The sequence below is a fragment of the Pogona vitticeps genome, chromosome 5 (assembly GCF_051106095.1).
Source record: "Pogona vitticeps strain Pit_001003342236 chromosome 5, PviZW2.1, whole genome shotgun sequence".
Lineage (NCBI taxonomy): Eukaryota > Metazoa > Chordata > Lepidosauria > Squamata > Agamidae > Pogona > Pogona vitticeps.
Genome location: NC_135787.1, coordinates 195,812,265 through 195,829,725, shown reverse-complemented (window position 1 = coordinate 195,829,725; position 17,461 = coordinate 195,812,265). Strand labels below are relative to the sequence as shown.

Genomic DNA, 17,461 nt, shown 5'->3' with positions numbered 1-17,461 from the left:
GCTTATTTTTGGGGTAGGGCTTATATGACGAACATCTTGAAAAATCCTACTAGTGCTTATTTTCAGGTTAGGTCTTATTTTCGAGGAAACAGGGTAGGCAGGGGAGGAGGTGAGCCACTGAACTCACTAACGAGAACACATTAAATTACCAAGAAGGAACATTGGGAAATTGAACAGAAAGCATCAGGGGCCAGCAGCTCCAGAGATGCATAAGCCAGATGATATGCTCACATTCAGTTGTACATTTAGAATTTATCTTTCAATTCAATAGGGCTAAAAAAAAGAGAGAGAGGTTTCTTTCCTAATCAAGGCTTGGCTCCTTTCCTTGTCAAATCCTAAACAATTTGCTCCACCAGCACAATTAACGGAGTGCAATTGCTCTCTGCTTCTGAGAATTCTGGCCCAGATAGTGGTGGAATCAAGAAATGAACTCAGAAGAGGAGAGAAGTCTGGTTTTAGTTTTGAAAAATGAGTCCTCTGAAGTACTAAACTTTAGAAAGGTGACCCTTCCCAGAAGCTCTCATTTTTTTCTCTCAAGGAAAATAATGTCTTTGTGGAGGAAAGGGTAACCTCATAGGCCTGGGGACAGAGGATCGCAGAATCAGTTTGCCCACCCCTGATGTACAGTGGAGTAGGGGGAACTTGATGAACTTGGTGAGTAACGGGTCCATCCCCAGGCAGCGCCCAGTGTGCTGGTCAGAAGACCCCCCTCGGAACCTCATACTTGTCTCACACTCTTGCATGAATATGTGGGGGCCACAACGTTCTGCTCCACACGGTGGAGCACAACAACCTGCCTTCTGGGGACACAGATCCATTGGCAAAATGATTTTGCGTGTGTGCAAGTTCCTTAGTTGCACAAAACTACAAAAGCGGCTGCTCTGCTTCATGACTTTTAAGGATCGGAAGCATTTGAGGGGTCGGTTGCATCTTTTTGAAGAACTGCTCGTGGTGCAGAGGTTAGAGTGCTGTACTGCAGCCAAAACTCCGATCACGACCGAAGGTTCAATCCCAGGTTGACTCAGCCTTCTGTCCTTCCGAGGTCAGTAAAATGAGTACTCAGCTTGCTTGGGGGGGGGGGGGGACGTAGCCTGCGTAATTAACTTGTAAACCGCCCAGAGAGTGCTGTAAGTGCTATGGGGTGGTATATAAGCAGCACGCTTTTGCTTTTGCTTTGCTTTTTGATCTTGCTCTATATGTAGGCTGGGGTGGGGTGGGGTTTTGTTTTGTTTGTTCTTTGCTTCTTAAAAAGCCAAGGACTTCTGTTGTAGTAATGGTGACATACTGGGCATAAAGAATCTTCAGCTTCCTTGACAATGTGTCTTGTCAAGAGCTCTTTACTGATGAGAATAAATCTACCCAGTACTGTTCATGTCCCCAGAACTAATAAAGCCTTCAAAAAACAGAGAAAAGGTGCAGAAAATCATCTGTAGACAAAACATAAAGGATCCATTACCCCTCTTCCTATTTCACAATTTTTTTTTTAAAAAAAAAAATTCATTTCCAGAGAAAGGAGCAAACCCTTTGGCCTAAAGCCGGACCAACTGAGCGGTGTTATAAAGAGCCAGGAATTCAGCACCATTTATCCCCTGCAAAGCACCAGGTCCATGGGGATGTTCAAATTTATTCACTACTTCTTGCCAGCCTCTTTTTCTGCAAACGTTTAAAACTGAGGGTTTTATAGCACAAGTTTATCTGCAGATCACATCCTCTGACCCACACAGTCTGGCTGTGAGAGAGAAATGAGTCACTCTTCACATGCCCTGAGACCTTTTAGTTGGACGGCAGCTTTCAGGTTAATGTTTGTTTTATGATTCTTCAGAATTCCCAGGATTGACTTCTGTTATGAAAGCAGGTGAGAAGGTGCCTCCCCAACCCAGACTTGCCAATTTCTGTCCCCCCTCCACCCCCCCTCCCCTGCAAATGTAATTACACCTTCGCTCCCTGCCCAGGTCTCAGCTAGGAAGGCACCTCCAGCCGATGTCTGCTTTGCTGTACAGCCCATTCTCTGGGTCCTGTGGGGTGGGAAACAGGGGGCTGGGCTGGGCTGGGCTTCTCTCTCTGGAGTCGTAAAGCTCCCTGCTTGGCAAAGAACAGCCACCTCCCTCCTTCCCACAGGAGTCTTGCTGACAAAGGGCTGTGACAGAAATAGCCCTTGACGTGTCACTCGCTCTGCCCGCATGCCAACACAGAAGTGGTGCTGAGGGATAGCCTCTCAAGTGCAGTCCTTCCCACATCAGTGAGACACATACACACACCCAGGGACTGCTCCTCAGCATCATCCCTACAAAACTGCCTGGTGGTGGTAGGGCCCCCCCACACCCTGCCCCCCCCTCCTTCCAGTAAAGTTGGCATTGGGAAGATTGAGGGATTGCTCTCTCTCCTCCAGGAGTCACTGACCATTTTCATGGGGAAAAGCACAGGAGGAGGGCTCGAATTCTACTTTGGAAAGAGGGCTTTGAAGAAATCAGAAAGATACAAGGGCCCTTCAGCTAGTTTTCAAGGCGGCCTGTCACCTGTGGTGTTTCCCAAAGATACTAATCCACATGTTTTCACTGAAAGAGACAGTGCAGAGTGTGCATTTCCAAGAGGTCACTGAAATAGGGACGTGGTGGCGCTGTGGGCTAAACCGCAGAAGCCTGTGCTGCAGGGTCAGAAGACCAGCAGTCGTAAGATCGAATCCACGCGACGGAGTGAGCGCCCGTCGCTTGTCCCAGCTCCCGCCAACCTAGCGGTTCGAAAGCATGCAAATGCAAGTAGATCAATAGGGACCACCTCGGTGGGAAGGTAACAGCGTTCCGTGTCTAAGTCACACTGGCCATGTGACCACGGAAGATTGTCTTCGGACAAACGCTGGCTCTATGGCTTGGAAACGGGGATGAGCACCACCTCCTAGAGCCGAACACGACTGGACAAAAATTGTCAAGGGGAACCTTTACCTTTTTACTGAAATATCCTTAGGGATCTCATGTGGCTTATGGCACAAATGTTTTCTGTGCCCATATGTAGCCTGTTCTGGCTCGAGTGCCCTCTGGATCTGCCTTGGAAACTCTCGTTCCCTATTCACATTTTCAAGACACCACACTAGAATGGTGAAAAGGGTTCCTGGCACCCAAAGAGGGACAGGTGTCAGGACCAAAAAACAAAACAAACAAAAAAAAAACAAGCACAGATCCCTAGCAATGTGATGGATCAGTTTTGTGCTACACCTATTCCTTCAGGACTCTAGTGGACCTTCCTGGGATGGGCTTGAGCCCCCCAGAAGCTTCCTTGGGCATATCAGTCCCATGCTCTGGGCACTGAGGGGGAGCCCAGTAGCCCAGCAGATTTTGCCTCCTCCAGTAGCTCAAGAAAGGGAGGTGGGCTGCATTCTTCCCAAGGCTGAGAAATCAGAGTTTTATTTCCCTTCTCTTACCACTTCCTGCCCTCCTTATAGCAACATCTCATCTGTTAGGCTTTGTCTTTCCCCAGAACTATACTCTAGATCCTAGGTTCTTAACCTTTGTTACTCGGATGTTTTTGAACTGCAACTCCCAGAAACCCCAGCCAGCACAGTTGGTGGTGAAGGCTTCTGGGAGTTGCGGTCCAAAACTCCTGAGTAACCCAAGGTTAAGAACCAGTGCTCTAGATCACAATCAAACTGTTGATGGGACCAATGTGTGAAAAAACGCCCAGAGAACTCAAAGCTCCTGCCTGTGAAACAGCTCTTCTGGAAAGTGCAAATTATGGGTTCCATAATTTAAACTCTCCTTCCCTAATCATGCAAAAAGGGGTGTCTTGGATCCCTTTGATCTCTCAGCACCCTTTATTTCTTATCTCTTTTTTGTTCTCAAAGCCACTTTGAAGAGGGGGAAAAGTCAGCAAAGAGACTTGTGGTCCCTTAAAGGCTAACCAATTTTATTTGGCATCAGCTTTCCTGGTGCCCAGCTGACATCTTCATGCATCTGGAGAAATAAATAAAACTGGTGAGTCTTTCAGGCCCAACAGGACCCTTCATCATTTCTGCTGCAACAGATAAGCACAGCTCCCTTCTTGGACGTTTCTGGATGGAAGAAAACAGTGCATTGATGCTAATATAAACCAGGGACAGGCACCTTTGGGAAGTCTGCAGCCAATTTTCTGCCCCAGAGACAAACATACACACATAAACCCGGGAGTCACACAGACTGCCAAAAAGGCTGAGTGAAACTAGACAAAAACTCTAAATAGCTAGAAACCTAATTTTAAAAACTGGTAATTTTTATGTTAAATGGTGCAGGGGAGTCCTGAGAGGTATCTAATTTCTGGAGGCTTCCAGAGATGCAATTCTCCTCCTTTTGCTGAAAAAGAAGGGGGCTGGCGGATTGCTAGGAATGCAAACACAGCTTTGGGGGAAAACCTGTAGTATGGACTCTGTTTGGCCACCCCAAAACAAATGAACAAACCTATAAATGGGAAGTGAAAGGAGACCAAAAAAAGGAAGGGAAATGCTTGGAAAGCAAGAGAATGCACAGAGGAAACAAGAGATGAACCCAAGCATGGCCTAAGGATGCACAGCTGAGTGTCCGAAGTCCAGGAGAGAGCATTAACTCATGCTACGTTCTGAGCACGAGGCAGCAGCTGGAACCTAAGGCTCTCAGGTCAACCCTTCCTCTCAAGTCAGCCCAGGGCAGGCACAGGCCAAAGCTGGCTGGACCAGTGTGGGTGCCAGATGCTCAAGTCCCTTATTCCCAGAGGGAGTTTTTGCATAACCAGAGCTTAGAAGTAACTAACTGCATACAACTGTTGCACGTTAACTAGTGACAGTTCCGTAAGAAGGGTGTAACTAAGACACTTTCCAAAAGCAACATAAGAAGCAGTGTGATGCATAACACTTTACTTTAAAAAGTTACAATTCAAGGGCCTTTTAGAGCATTTTCAGACATACTGTATTATGACAGCTCTTTTCCCCTAAGCTTTATGCCATTCTCTTACTAATCCTTTGTGACAAGAGAAGCACTGTTTCGTTTCGTCTTTTCTATTATCGTGTTGTCAAGGTGCAATATCAGAATTGGCTACTAGAGGGAACCAGAAAGCATATCCCCATTTTTTTCCTGGTATGCTGGTACAGTAGTAACATAACATGATCACAGCATGCAGCCATTGTGTTTGAGAACTGTGAACTGTTTTCAAAAACAGAGCAATCACAATAACCTGGCAGCATCAGGCTAATGAGAAAGGCAATGTGTGTTGTTGTTCTTTTCCTTTCTTAATGGCTAGTCTGTTTATGACACCACCACCTCACCTTCCCTGCCAAGGAATACCTTTCCTTTGTGTCTCCTCTCGGCCTAATTAGCCCTATTCTGCCCAGGACTTTGCAAAAGAGGACTCTAACTTAAAAAGAGAGAAACATCAGGCTCCTTTGCTCTCTTTGTAGATGGAATAGGATGATGGCATGGATGGAGGTTGGCCTGAGGGAGAGCCTTTGACATCTTGAGAAAGACGTGAGTGCCTGAGAAAGGGAGCAGGAGGCACTAACGGAAGAGCTTCCATTCTGGGATGGGCTGGGGGGAGCCTTGGCTTTCCTACCTGGAATGCCGTCTGACTGTTGTAGTTCCGGATCTCTTTACTTGCACCACGGAAGAGAAGAACCCGAGCACAGCTCTCCTGGTGGAAAAACAAACAGGAGTCACATTAGCTTTGGAACAGGGAGGTGATTTTCCTGTGTGAAAGTTTTTTTTCTCACTTCAAAAATTTCTCAGAAATGTTGTTTCAACTTTTTCTGGAAAAATGCCAACTGTACAGGATTCACGAAATTCATCGATAATGACAGCAATGCTGGGAAAATTTGATGGAAGTAGGAAAAGAGGAAGACTAAATATGAGAGGGAACAATTCAACAACGGAAGCCACAGCCTTGAGTTTATAGGATCTGGGCAGAGCTGTTAATGAGAGAATCTTTTTTTTTCTTTTATACTTCTTTCTTGATTTGTCTTTGTTTAGTTGTAATGTTTTTAAAACTGTATTGTTGTGTGATTGTAAGCCGCCTAGAGTGGTCTAATAAGACCAGATAGGCGGGATAGAAATAAAATAAATAATAATAATAATAATAACCTTCTGGATGTCACTACTTCACATGTTTTCCATAAGACCTGCTAGCACAAAAACAGGATTATGACAATTCTTGCATAGAATGACACGTTTCCTGTGCAAGAGTCGCCTGAAAAGGACATTAAGCTGGGGGGGGGGGCACTGTGCCAGACCAAAGATACGATTCACCTGCAGGAATGTTGTGAGGATCCTGGTTCTAGTAATGAATGGGACAAAAGGGGTCGTAACAAAAATACCATCCTATAGCAGCTTTGAGCTTTTCCTGCTAGTTGCTGAGCCTTAGGAGAGAGGGATTCTGAGCTGTAAGAAAAGGGAAACACTCTGGACAAAATCTTGGAAGCCACCTAACAGGGAACCGAGAAAGAAGCTGTGGCCGTCTGGGAAGCCCAAGGAGCAGGATGGCACCCCAAGACAGCTGGATTTGGCCACAGGTTCCTTACTCCTGCTTTAAGAGGAGATGATGGGGCTGGGAGCTGGACTGTGCCAAACATCTGGGAGCACAACGAGCATCCCTTGCTCTCACCCTGCTGCTCCCTACAATTGGTCAGGCAGCTGCCCAGGAGGGGACCCATATGGAGCACAAGGCAGCAGTCATGACCTACTAGGATTTACCTCCGGCTTCCTGGAAAAAGAATCAAGGCACTCCTCATCATGGAGGCTCCTCTGACTATTTCAAATTCATCTAAGGATTTTATTATTTATTTATTCAGTTTGTACCTCACTCCCATTAGTGTCACAGCACTACTCTGGGCAGGTTACAACACATCTAATAGAAAACAAAAATAAAACCAGAAACATTAAAACCAGCCATAATAATCCTTTAAAAAAAAAAACCAGACAGCACATCCAGAGCAGATGGAGGAAAAGAAGGGAGGGAAGAAGAGGATGGGAGAGAAAAAGTGAGGGGGAAGGTGATCAGCCAGGGTCGGTGTGGAAAGCCTCCCTGAAAAGCGATGTCTTCAATGTGATGTACTCTTGAAGGCTCGAGTGTCTTTAATTGCTTCCTAAATATCAACAGGGAGGGAGCCAGGCAGAGCTCCTCTGGATGCTGGTTCCATAAAGATGGAGCCACCATGAGGAAAGCCCTACCTCTTGTAGACGACTTATTTTACAGATGTCTGCAATTTTGTGTGTGTGTGTGTGTGTGTGTGTTGCCTCAGATCCCTCTAACAGGACGAAAATGAGATGGAAACCAAATCAGTGAATAAAGACACAACAAAATGCAGTGACAAAACAACAGCTGAGAGGCAGCTCCACGCTCACTGACCGAGGGGTCTCACCTGGTTGTAGAGAGCGCAGACATGGAGGGCTGTGTTCCCAGAGGCATTCTGTGCAGTCATGTCGGCCCCATAGAAGAGAAGGTGCTCCAAGTGCTGGACGTGTCCATATCGACAGGCCTGCTCCGGGCAGGAAGGGCCAAGAGGGGCGGGAGGAAGAGAAACGGAGAGAACAAGGGGAGGGGGGCAACAGGTGAGCCCTGGGTGCAAAAGCCAACTCTCAGAGCCTGGCCCCCCCGTGACCATTCCCCCCATGGAACTTAAGGAAGGTGCTGGAGGGGGCCACCCACCCCTGCCCCTAATTCTTCCAAACAACATGTTTTGCGACGCCACTGGGCTATCCGAGGCAATTTTGGTGATTGCAACACCCAGCTTCCTCCAACCAGCCTGGCTTCTGCCTGTACTGGTGAGGATGCTGGAAGATGTAGTCCAAAGAGTCACTCTTCCAAATCCTGGATAGCAGCAGTGACTCGTTGGCCTGGGGGCCAGGGCAAGGGGATTGGTGAATATTAAGATGCTTGCTTGAAGTCCAGACTACTCTGTTCTTTGACAATGTCCCTTTTTTAAAGAATCATTTTATTTTGTTTTACTTGTGTTTTTAATATCACTCTAATTTTGAGTTTTAATTTTTTTTCTTTAAATCTTTTTAAATATTGCAATTATTATTTTTTTTCCTTTTAAGTTTGTTTCTTTTAATATTGTAAGCCACCTTGCATCCTGCAGGAGAAAGGCAGAACATAAAATATTTAAATAAATAAATAAATAATGCCCTGAGCTCTCCTCTCTTGCCTCTAGAGGTGCCTCCACCCCAGGAACTATCTTTCATGCAGGATCATCCCCAATTCTGGAGGAAACCAGAAGGGCAAGAAAATGTCTCATTGCATAAGCACACCTGCAGGCGCTTGGCTCCTAGCATGGGCCTTGGCTGCTCCTCTTCTGGGATAACGCCAGCGCAAGCACAATGGTTAAACTGTAGCACTGCAGTCAAGACTCTGCTCCCAACCTGAACTCAATCCCGGACTGAGGGCATCTGGCTCGAGGTTGACTCAACCCTCCGAGGTTAGTAAACTAAACACCCACCTCATGAGGGGCGGGAATGTGTGGCCTGAATAATTAAATTGTAAACCACCCAGAACATGCTCTAAGTGTTATGGGGCAGTATATAAGCAGCACACTTTGCTTTGCTTTTCTACCTCTGCCACCACCCATATGCCAAGCATGGGGACAAACTCTGGGGATCTCCCCTACACCCCACCTACACCACCCAACAATCCCCCTCCAGCTCTCACCCACCTGGTGGATTTCTTGCCAGCCATTCTCGTCCACACAGCCAACCTTGGCGTAGTCGTGCAAGAGCAGCTCACAGCAGTAGGGGTCCCCGCCCACCATGGCACTGTGGTATAGAGGCGTCAGTCCACGGCTGTCCTTGTAATCAGTAGAGGCCCCCAGGTCCAGCAGCGTCTGTGCAAACACAACCACAGGCAAGGTTGGGGGAGTCGGCCAGGGTTTCCGGGACAACCCAGCACAAAGGGGGAAGCAGGGCAGCCAGGGGCCTGAAATGCCACAAGGCCTTCTGAGAATCTGAGTCACCTTCATGAGCAACGGCGAAGGGAGGGGATTGTTCTGTGCAGAAGAGAATGTCATAGCCATCTCTCTCCTTGCCACCTAAATCCGAGGAAGCTGTTTCGGTTCCAGATCAATGTTTGGTATCAGTCATGGACTGGATGAGGGTGAATAAACTGAAACTTAATCCAGACCAAACAGCGGTGCTCCTGGTCAGTCGAAAGGCAGATCAAGGTAACAGGGACGCAGGCTGTGCTGGATGAGGTTACTCTCCCTCTGAAAACACAGGCAGGCAGCTACGGGGTGCTCCTGGATTCATCTCTGAGCCTGGATGCCCAGGTCTGGGCAGTAGCCAGGAGTTCATTTGCACAATTAAAACTAGTGCACCAACAACGTCCATTTCTTGGGAGATGTGATCTGGCCACTGTGACACACGCTCCAGTTACATCCTGGCTGGATTACTGTAACACGCGGTATGTGGGGCTGCCCATGGAAAGTGTCAGGAAACTTCACTGAGTCCAAAATGCAGGAGCCAGATAGCTGACTTGGGCTGGTTACAGTGATCACATAATCCCCGTGTTAAAGTAGCTCCACCGGCTGCCGATCCATTTCTGGGCACCATTCAAAGCGCTGGTTTTAACCTGTAAAGCCCTATATGGCCTGGGCCCAAGCTGTCTCAAAGACCACACCTCCCGTTATGAGCTGGCTCAAGGGTTAAGATCATTTTTGTTGTTGTTTAGTCAACAACGACTCTTCATGACCCCTTTATGGCCAGGCCCTCCTGTCTTCCACTCACTGCCTCCCGGAGTTTGGTCAAATTCATGCTGTTCGCTTCCATGACCCTGTCCAACCATCTCATCCTCTGCCGTCCCCTTCTCCTCTTGCCTTCACACTTTCTCAACATCAGGGTCTTTTCCAGGGAGTCTTCTCTTCTCATAAGATGGGCAAGGGATTGGAGCCTCAGCTTCAGGATCTGTCCTTCCAGGGAGCACTCAGGGTTGATTCCCTTCAGAATGGATAGGTTTGTTCTCCTTGCAGTCCAGGGGACTCTCAAGAGTCTCCTCCAGCACCACAATTCAAAAGCATAAATTCTTTGGCAGTCAGCCTTATTTATGGTCCAGTGCTCACTTCCATACATCTCTACTGGAAAAACCATAGCTTTGACTATGTGGACTTTTGTTGGCAAGGTGAGGTCTCTGCTTTTTAAGATGCTGTTGAGGTTTGTCATTGCTTTCCTCCCAAAAAGCAAGCGTCTTTTAATTCCGTAGCTGCTGTCACCATCTGCAGTGATCATGGAGCCCAAGAAAGTAAAATCTGTCACTGCCTCCATATCTTCCCCTTCTATTTCCCAGGAGGTGATGGGACCAGTGGCCATGATCTTAGTTGTTTTTTTTTTAATCTTGAGCTTCAGACCATTTTTTGCGCTCTCCTCTTTTACCCTCATTAAGTGGTTCTTTAATTCCTCCTCACTTTCTGCCATTAGAGTTGTATCATCTGCATATCAGAGGTTCTTGATGTTTCTTCCGGCAATCTTAATTCCAATTTGGGATTCCTCCAGTCCAGCCTTTCGCATGATGTATTCTGCATATGTTAAATAAGCAGGGGAGACAATATACAGCCTTGTCGTACTCCTTTCCCAGTTTTGAACCAATCAGTTGTTCCATATCCAGTTCTAACTGTTGCTTCCTGTCCCACATATAGATTCCTCAGAAGATAGACAAGGTGGTCAGGCACTCCCATTTCTTTAAGAACTTGCCATAGTTTGCTGTGGTCCACACAGTCAAAGGCTTTTGCATAGTCAATGAAGCAGAAGTAGATGTTTTGGGGAACTCTCTGGCTTTCTCCATAATCCAGTGCATGTTAGCAATTTGGTCTCTAGTTCCTCTGCTCCTTCGAAATCCAGCTTGTACTTCTGGGAGTTCTCGGTCCACATACTGCTGCAGCCTATCTTGTAGGATTTTGAGCATAACCTTGCTAGTGTGTGAAATGTGCAGATCATTAAATGAGTTAATATTGTTAGGGGAGGCCTTTCTCTCAGTCCCTCCACCTTCACAGGTGTGCTTGGTGGAGACAAGGGAGAGGCCTTATCTGATGCTGCTCCCAGACTTTGGAACTCTCTTCCACAGGAGGCCAGCCTGGCCCCATCTTGGCTGTCCTTCGACAAGCAGACAAAGACCTTTCTCTTCAGGCAAGCTTTCCCCCAGTGTCTGGCTACATGATTTTGATTTTTAGATGGGTTGTTACACATTACTGTATTAACTGAGTTTTTAGTACTGTGTTTACCACTACTTGTGGTATTTATTTGTTCCTTTTTAATATTTGCATATTTACTGTTTTTCGGTTTAATATTATCTTTTAATGATGTAAACCATCGTTGTATACTCATTGTTTACATCTTTAAATATGGTTTTCAATGATGTAAGCTGCCTTGGGTCCTTTTAAAGGAGAAAGGTGGGGTAAATATATTTTAACTAGCTAACTAAATAATAAATAGCCAAAAAATGCTTCCCAAAGCATTTGAGAAGCTGAGCCCTCCATTCTAATTTCTCAGGGAACCCACCTAATGCCCTCAGGCCCATCTCAACCACCTGTCTGCAATACAGGCCCAGCAGATCTCAGAAACTGGCCAGAATTGGGCTGGCTTGAGGCATTCCATGAGTGACAGTCCAGAAAATAACTTTTCAAAGCCATGAAGGAGCGTAGGAATGACCTGGCATGCAGGACTGGTACACAGAATGCTGGAGCAGCAGAAGACTTTGAACACTAGGAATGTGGTACCTGAATCTGAAAGAAAGCAATTATGCTCAGCTGCCTTCCCTCAGATCATCCTCAGGTGCCCTAGAACTACTTTTCCTCCTCTTAAACCCCAGGTTTTCAAAAAAAAAAAAAAAAAAAGGTTCAAAAGCTAGCATACCCTCGACTGAAACGAGGTGCCTGTTTGCATCCCTGGGCCTGATGCTGAAGGTTCGGAGGCTGCAGCTCAGGACAAAGAATCAGGTGCCAGAGGCTCCCAGTTCCATTGGGCCATGTTGGAATCGGATCCCCTGCAGTGAGCTCAGAGGCTGCTGGGGGACCATCCTTCTGTCCGAGTCTGTCCCCTGGGCTCATCCCAGTGCAAGTAGACAACTTGAGAGGACATTTGAGCCAACCTGAGAAGGACATTCGCAGCTAGTTCCCATATGCTTCACCCCAAAACATGGGCAAGTTACTTTTGGACCAGCTGGCTGGAGGAAGGGAGCTCTTCCCATCCTTGTTCAACCACCAGTGTGCTAAAGACAGACGTATAGGCCAACAGGGCACAGATCCATCTTCTACCAGGCCTAGCAAGAGGCCACCCATGGGGGGGGGCAAGGACCCTTCTTTCTTCCCTGCACAGAATCATAGGGCTGAGGAGACCCTGGAGACCATCTAGTCCAACCACCAGGAGCCCAGTGCAGCACCTGCATGGCAAAAGGCAACTGCTGCCACTCTCACCGGTGCTGCTCAGATGCCTCCAGATGTGTGGTACTTGTTTCAGGCTTAAAATACCCCCTTCTTTACCAAAACCAAAACAAAACACATACACACAAGGAAACCCCCAGGAAATGGCCAGGGTCCACCTCCACCCCTGGCAAGCCTCCAGCCTTGTAGAACCTGAGACCCACAGCCAAAGGTGCAGCCACTCCTCTGCCATTCCACGTCTCTCCCCAGTCAATTAATCTGCACCCAGAACTGAGAGGAGATTCTTGAGAGGAGCTTCCAGTTTCCAGTTTCATCTGAAAGTCTCTTGTTGTTGTTGTTGTTGTTGTTGTTGTTGTTGTTGTTGTTGTTGTTGTTGTTGTTGTTGTTGTTGTTGTTGTTGTTGTTGTTGTTGTTGTTGTTGTTGTTGTTTTGCTGTCAGTTTTCCCTAATAGAAAGCTATTGGTCCTCCATCAAAATTAATTAATAAGATAATAGTGTAGTTGTGATTTGGAGAAGTGTGTCTACTCCAAAGTGAAATGTATTAGCACATTCAGAAGTTTAAAATATGGGTGTCTTTTCTCTGTGCTCCCACATTTTTAAAATCCCCTCTCCAATTCATGTTGATAGTCCATTTTGATGGTACCCACAGCGCTATACAGCTCTGCTCCAGCTAGAAAAATTCCTAGGATGCCTTTGAGGCCAAGTGGCCTGGGATTCTTTTCTGCATAGAAGGAGCTAGACCGTGAGGAGAGCACTAACATGGAGACCTTACGGCTCAAGCTCCTTTTCCTCATGCACGGGCAAGCTCTAGACCCCTTGTGACACAGCCCCTGCTGGATGGGAGGAGGGATAAGAAGGTGGGCGAAGGGCCCCTACCTTCCGAAAAAGGAGTCCCTCTGCTCCAAGAGCCTTACCATCAGGGCAGTGTGATTCCGACACCGAACTGCTTTGTGGAGAGCCGTCATCCCTTCCCGCGTCCGGAAATCCAGATGGGCGCCACCATTCCTCAGGGCTTTAATCATGTCAGCGGAGTACTCCAGCTGAGCGGCCATGGTCAGAGGGCATTCTGCAGCATAGCCCCACCCCACCCATGGGAAAGAGAAGGCACAGACCTCAGGATCATGTTCAGAAATCAGGTCTCTTGACGTTGCCCTGCCTGCACCCCTCTCCAAGGGAGCGAAGGACAAGCCCTCCCCCCGCGAGTCTCATGGGCAACCCACACAGTACCCGTCCCCTCCCCACCTAGCATGCCCTGCTTCTACAGTAGAGTCAGGCGATGCTTCCTACCACTTGTGCATTAAAAAGTGTTTACTCCCACCCAGATACCTGGAACTCTCTCTGACAGGAGGCCAGACTAGCCCGATTTTTGCTGTCCTTCCTCAAGCAGGAAAAGACCTTTCTCTTCAGGCAGGCTTTCCCTTAATAACTCATGGTCTGAGAGGGTTTTTGAATGGATTTGTGCTCTGTTTTTTCAAATGTGTTTTAGTATTGATTTTATTTCCAGTTTTAATATAATACTTGCCTAATTCTTTTTTAACATTTGTATATCTACTGTTTTAGCTTTCAAATACACTATTTTCTTTTTAAAACGTAAGCCACCTTGGGTTCTTTTTAAGGAGAAAGGATGGATGGACGGACGGACAGACGGATAACACACTCACTCGCTCGCTCGCTCGCTCGCTCGCTCGCTCACTCACTCACTCAATCAATCAATCAATCAATCAATCAATCAGTCTATGAAAAAAGACATGTAAAAGGAAGAGGGGGAAAAACAGCAGAAGAGAGCCAGGTTGGAGTCCCCCTTGCCATCAAATCCTTCCGGAGGGCTCGGCCTTGCTCATCCAGCTCTGTCATTGTTCTTAACTCTGCCCACACCTCCTAGAAGGGTAAGATTGACCCTGAGAGTGTCCTGTGTTCTGGAAACACTTGGTGCCATTGAGTGTCAGTCTCAGCACAGAGGTTACAGATGTTTCTTTGAACTTTACAAAGAAGAGCAGAAAATAAGTCTACATCACTGGTTCTTAACCTTGGGTTACTCAGGAGTTTTGGACTGCAACTCCCAGAAGCCTTCACCACCAGCTGTCCTGACTGGGGTTTCTGGGAGTTGCAGTTCAAAAGCATCCGAGTAACAAAGGTTAAGAACCACTGGTCTACATGGTGGTGAGTGGGGAGGAACAATATGGCTGCCCGCGTCCTTCTGGCTACCCCAGGAGAGGTTTCCCAGCATTTTAGAACTGAACCCATGGTCTGTTTGCAAGGGTCCTTTCTCAGAACAGAATTACATGCAGTGGCTTTCTGGAGAAATCAGAAGGCCTCCATGACATGCTCTCAGGGCAGGGCTGCCAGCTTAGCAGGCTGGTCTTATTTCCTTCCCCTGAGCTCCTGGATCAGCAACCCCTTCTCTGCTCCCACAGGCATGACGCAGTATGAAACACACACCCTAAAAGGACTAGATCACCACTAAGAGTGAGAGGATGCTAAACTCTCAGGGCATTTCCCCTCCTTCTCTGATACACATTCACACTCACCTGCACATACACACATGCTTTCCTTCCCGCCAGGAAAGGTTCTCCTTGCAAACATACCTGGAAGGGGAAGTTATTAACTGCTCTCACGTTCACACATACCCCAACCCCCCCCCTCCCTCTCTCTCCAAAGAAACTAGACAGAGGACAGGGCTAAGGAGTCTCAGCTGCTTCTTTTCAATGCCTCTTTTGACAAGTCTGTGCTTACCCACATGAAGCATTAGGTGCATAAAGCGCTGCTAGTTGGATTATTTCCAGCCTATAAACATTTATGGGCTCACAGCACCAGGTCTTGAGGAAGCCTCTCCACATGTCAGCGAGGCCTCTCCATTTGGCCACCAGCATCTTTGCTGGCTGTTGCTCCTCTGCCCACAAAAACCTGATCTGTCCCCAAACCTTGGTGGGCAACCCAGGGCCCTCCAAAGTCTCTGGAAAGCACAGAAATCTCTCTGCAGCCAAAAGACGCCATTCAGCTTTTAATGGCCCAGCAATCCTGTTATCCTTTGGATGAATAAACGCAGGGACAGGATATCTTTCACAACAGAAAGCTGGCATTTGGACATCTGGACTCTGCTTCAGGACAGCAAAATGTCTAAAGTGAATCCCACCAGCCTGCTCTTTGCCAGTGGCTGCTGGAGTCCTACTGGAGGACTGGGAGATAAACCCCAGCACCCCAGTTCTAGCTTTCACCACATTAATTCAACATAGCATTTGTCCTGGAATACGACAAGAACTATCAATTGATTCTGACAAAATCTCCACTTTTTCCAAAGCATAATTCAAAGCATATTTCCCATGACATCTTGGGGGGGGGGTGCTGCTCCTTCATGAGCTAGTTTCTTTTACGTAGCCTTCTCCGACCTCATACCCTTATCCTGCAACTGAACTGTAATTCCCACCATCCCCAGCCGGACTGGTCCAACCGGGATTGTACTCCTGTGACACTCCTAGAAGGTGCTGCACTGGAGAAAGATGGCCTTAAAAGGCTGCCTTCTTCCATGGCTGCCTAAGGTAGATGCTTGGCCCCATCTCTTTCCAAGCACAAATGAGAAAATATTGATGTTTTCTATTTCCAGCTTTTTCTGTTTCTTATTCTCCAGTTTGCCAGCTGGCAAGAAGAGTGACAAACGTTGCCTTAGGATGCAGCGTGAGCAGCTCTGTTTCCAGTGCCTTGTAGCTTTGTGATTAATTGGTGTTTGAATAAAAGCAAAGAATCTATACCGTCTGACTTCATAAATATATCAGGAGGTGCTATTAGATGAGCAAGCCGCTCATGGAAATGATACGGAATGTGTTTCATGTTCTTAAAAGCACCAACTTAAGTTTAATAAGCAAGGCATAATTGCTTCTTAAGCCCTGTGGAAGCTCGTGGACCAAGCTGGAAAGGGAGGGAAGGAGGGAGATTAGGCTCACCCAAAATGATGGGAGGAGATGCTCCATGCCCACGGCTCAGTCCATGATTATACCTCTGCACAACCTCCTTTCCAGGGCTTCCCTGCACTTCTGTCTTCAGCCCAAGCTCCCTGTCTGCTTTTTCTCCTCACTTCACGGCACCTGCACAAGCGACACCTTTGCCCCTTGTTTGGGAACCCACAGTACCATCAAGGCCCCCCAACTCCCTTGAATGACTGCCTAGTCTTCAATGCTACTCACTAGGCCTGGCCCTGTCTCACTATCCTCCCCTTCCTCTTCCATCACATCCCCCCTAAAGCCCACCTTCTGTGTGCAGCTAGCTGTTGGCTTAGCCCCCGAGTACTCCCTTCAAGTGAAACAAGCTCCGAGTGCATGCCGTTCAGAGACACAAGCTACTTTCTCTGCACTACAGCTCCCAGGATTCCCAGGCGAGCCCAGCCACTGGCTGTGCCCACTGGGATCTTCTGGAAGTCAAAGTCTGAAAAAGGACTTTCCTCCAATCTGATGTAACGAGACACTCTGAACCATCTCACTGGAGCACCCTCAACACTCAGTCTTGTCTAACTGGGGAAGCTAAGCAGGGTCAGACTGGTTGGGGCTTACACGGCAGTCTGCCAGGGAACACCGGGAATCTCCGGGGAAGGCTAGGAAATGGTTCCCGCCTGAAACCTGAAACGGTTGGTCATTGCTGTCAGTCAGAGCTGGCAAGAGAGGACTAAGAAGAAACAAGGGACTGATCTGGTGCAAAACAGCTTCTTCTGTTCCTAACTCTATTTCCAGGCTGCTCCCTCTTTTTCCACTCCAATTGTCTCTTTTACATGTGATGGTCCACCACGGAGCCCAAAGAAATACTGGCACATTTATTTGTTTGTTTGTTTGTTTGTTTGTTTGTTTGCTTGCTTGCTTGCTTGCTTGCTTGCTTGCTTGCTTGCTTGCTTTTTTACCTGCTAATTACTTGGTTTTTGTTGTATCTCAGTTGTGTGGCTTGTAAACAGGTTTGAGCTACTGGGAATACAGGGTTTAAATATTTTAATAAATGACCAGGTAAGGAAGCAGACAACCTTGAGTTATTAAACTCAAACTTGGCTCCCTCAGCCTGTCTGAGCCTGGACTGAGGTTCCTCCATTCTGACATTCACTGCACCATCCCAGTGGCCTTGACTTACTCTCAGACA

General features: G+C 47.3%; 2 protein-coding genes across 8 annotated transcripts in view; both read right to left on the bottom strand.

Annotated features, from left to right (window-relative positions):
• SHANK3 (SH3 and multiple ankyrin repeat domains 3) overlaps nt 1–17,461 on the bottom strand; it is a 374,779-nt gene that overhangs the window by 263,185 nt on the left and 94,133 nt on the right. For all 7 annotated transcript variants that reach the window (XR_013536992.1, XM_078376774.1, XM_078376775.1 and 4 more), the window contains exons 5-8: nt 13,264–13,415; nt 8,639–8,806; nt 7,349–7,465; nt 5,548–5,625 (exon numbers count right to left, since the gene is read on the bottom strand). Coding sequence is in view for 6 of the 7 variants with exons in the window: in XM_078376774.1 (XP_078232900.1) it covers nt 5,548–5,625; nt 7,349–7,465; nt 8,639–8,806; nt 13,264–13,415 (515 nt within the window). In the remaining variant the exon portion in view is untranslated. The remainder of the gene's footprint in view (nt 1–5,547; nt 5,626–7,348; nt 7,466–8,638; nt 8,807–13,263; nt 13,416–17,461) is intronic.
• LOC144583276 (uncharacterized) overlaps nt 1–17,461 on the bottom strand; it is a 266,744-nt gene that overhangs the window by 177,871 nt on the left and 71,412 nt on the right. The window lies entirely within an intron of this gene.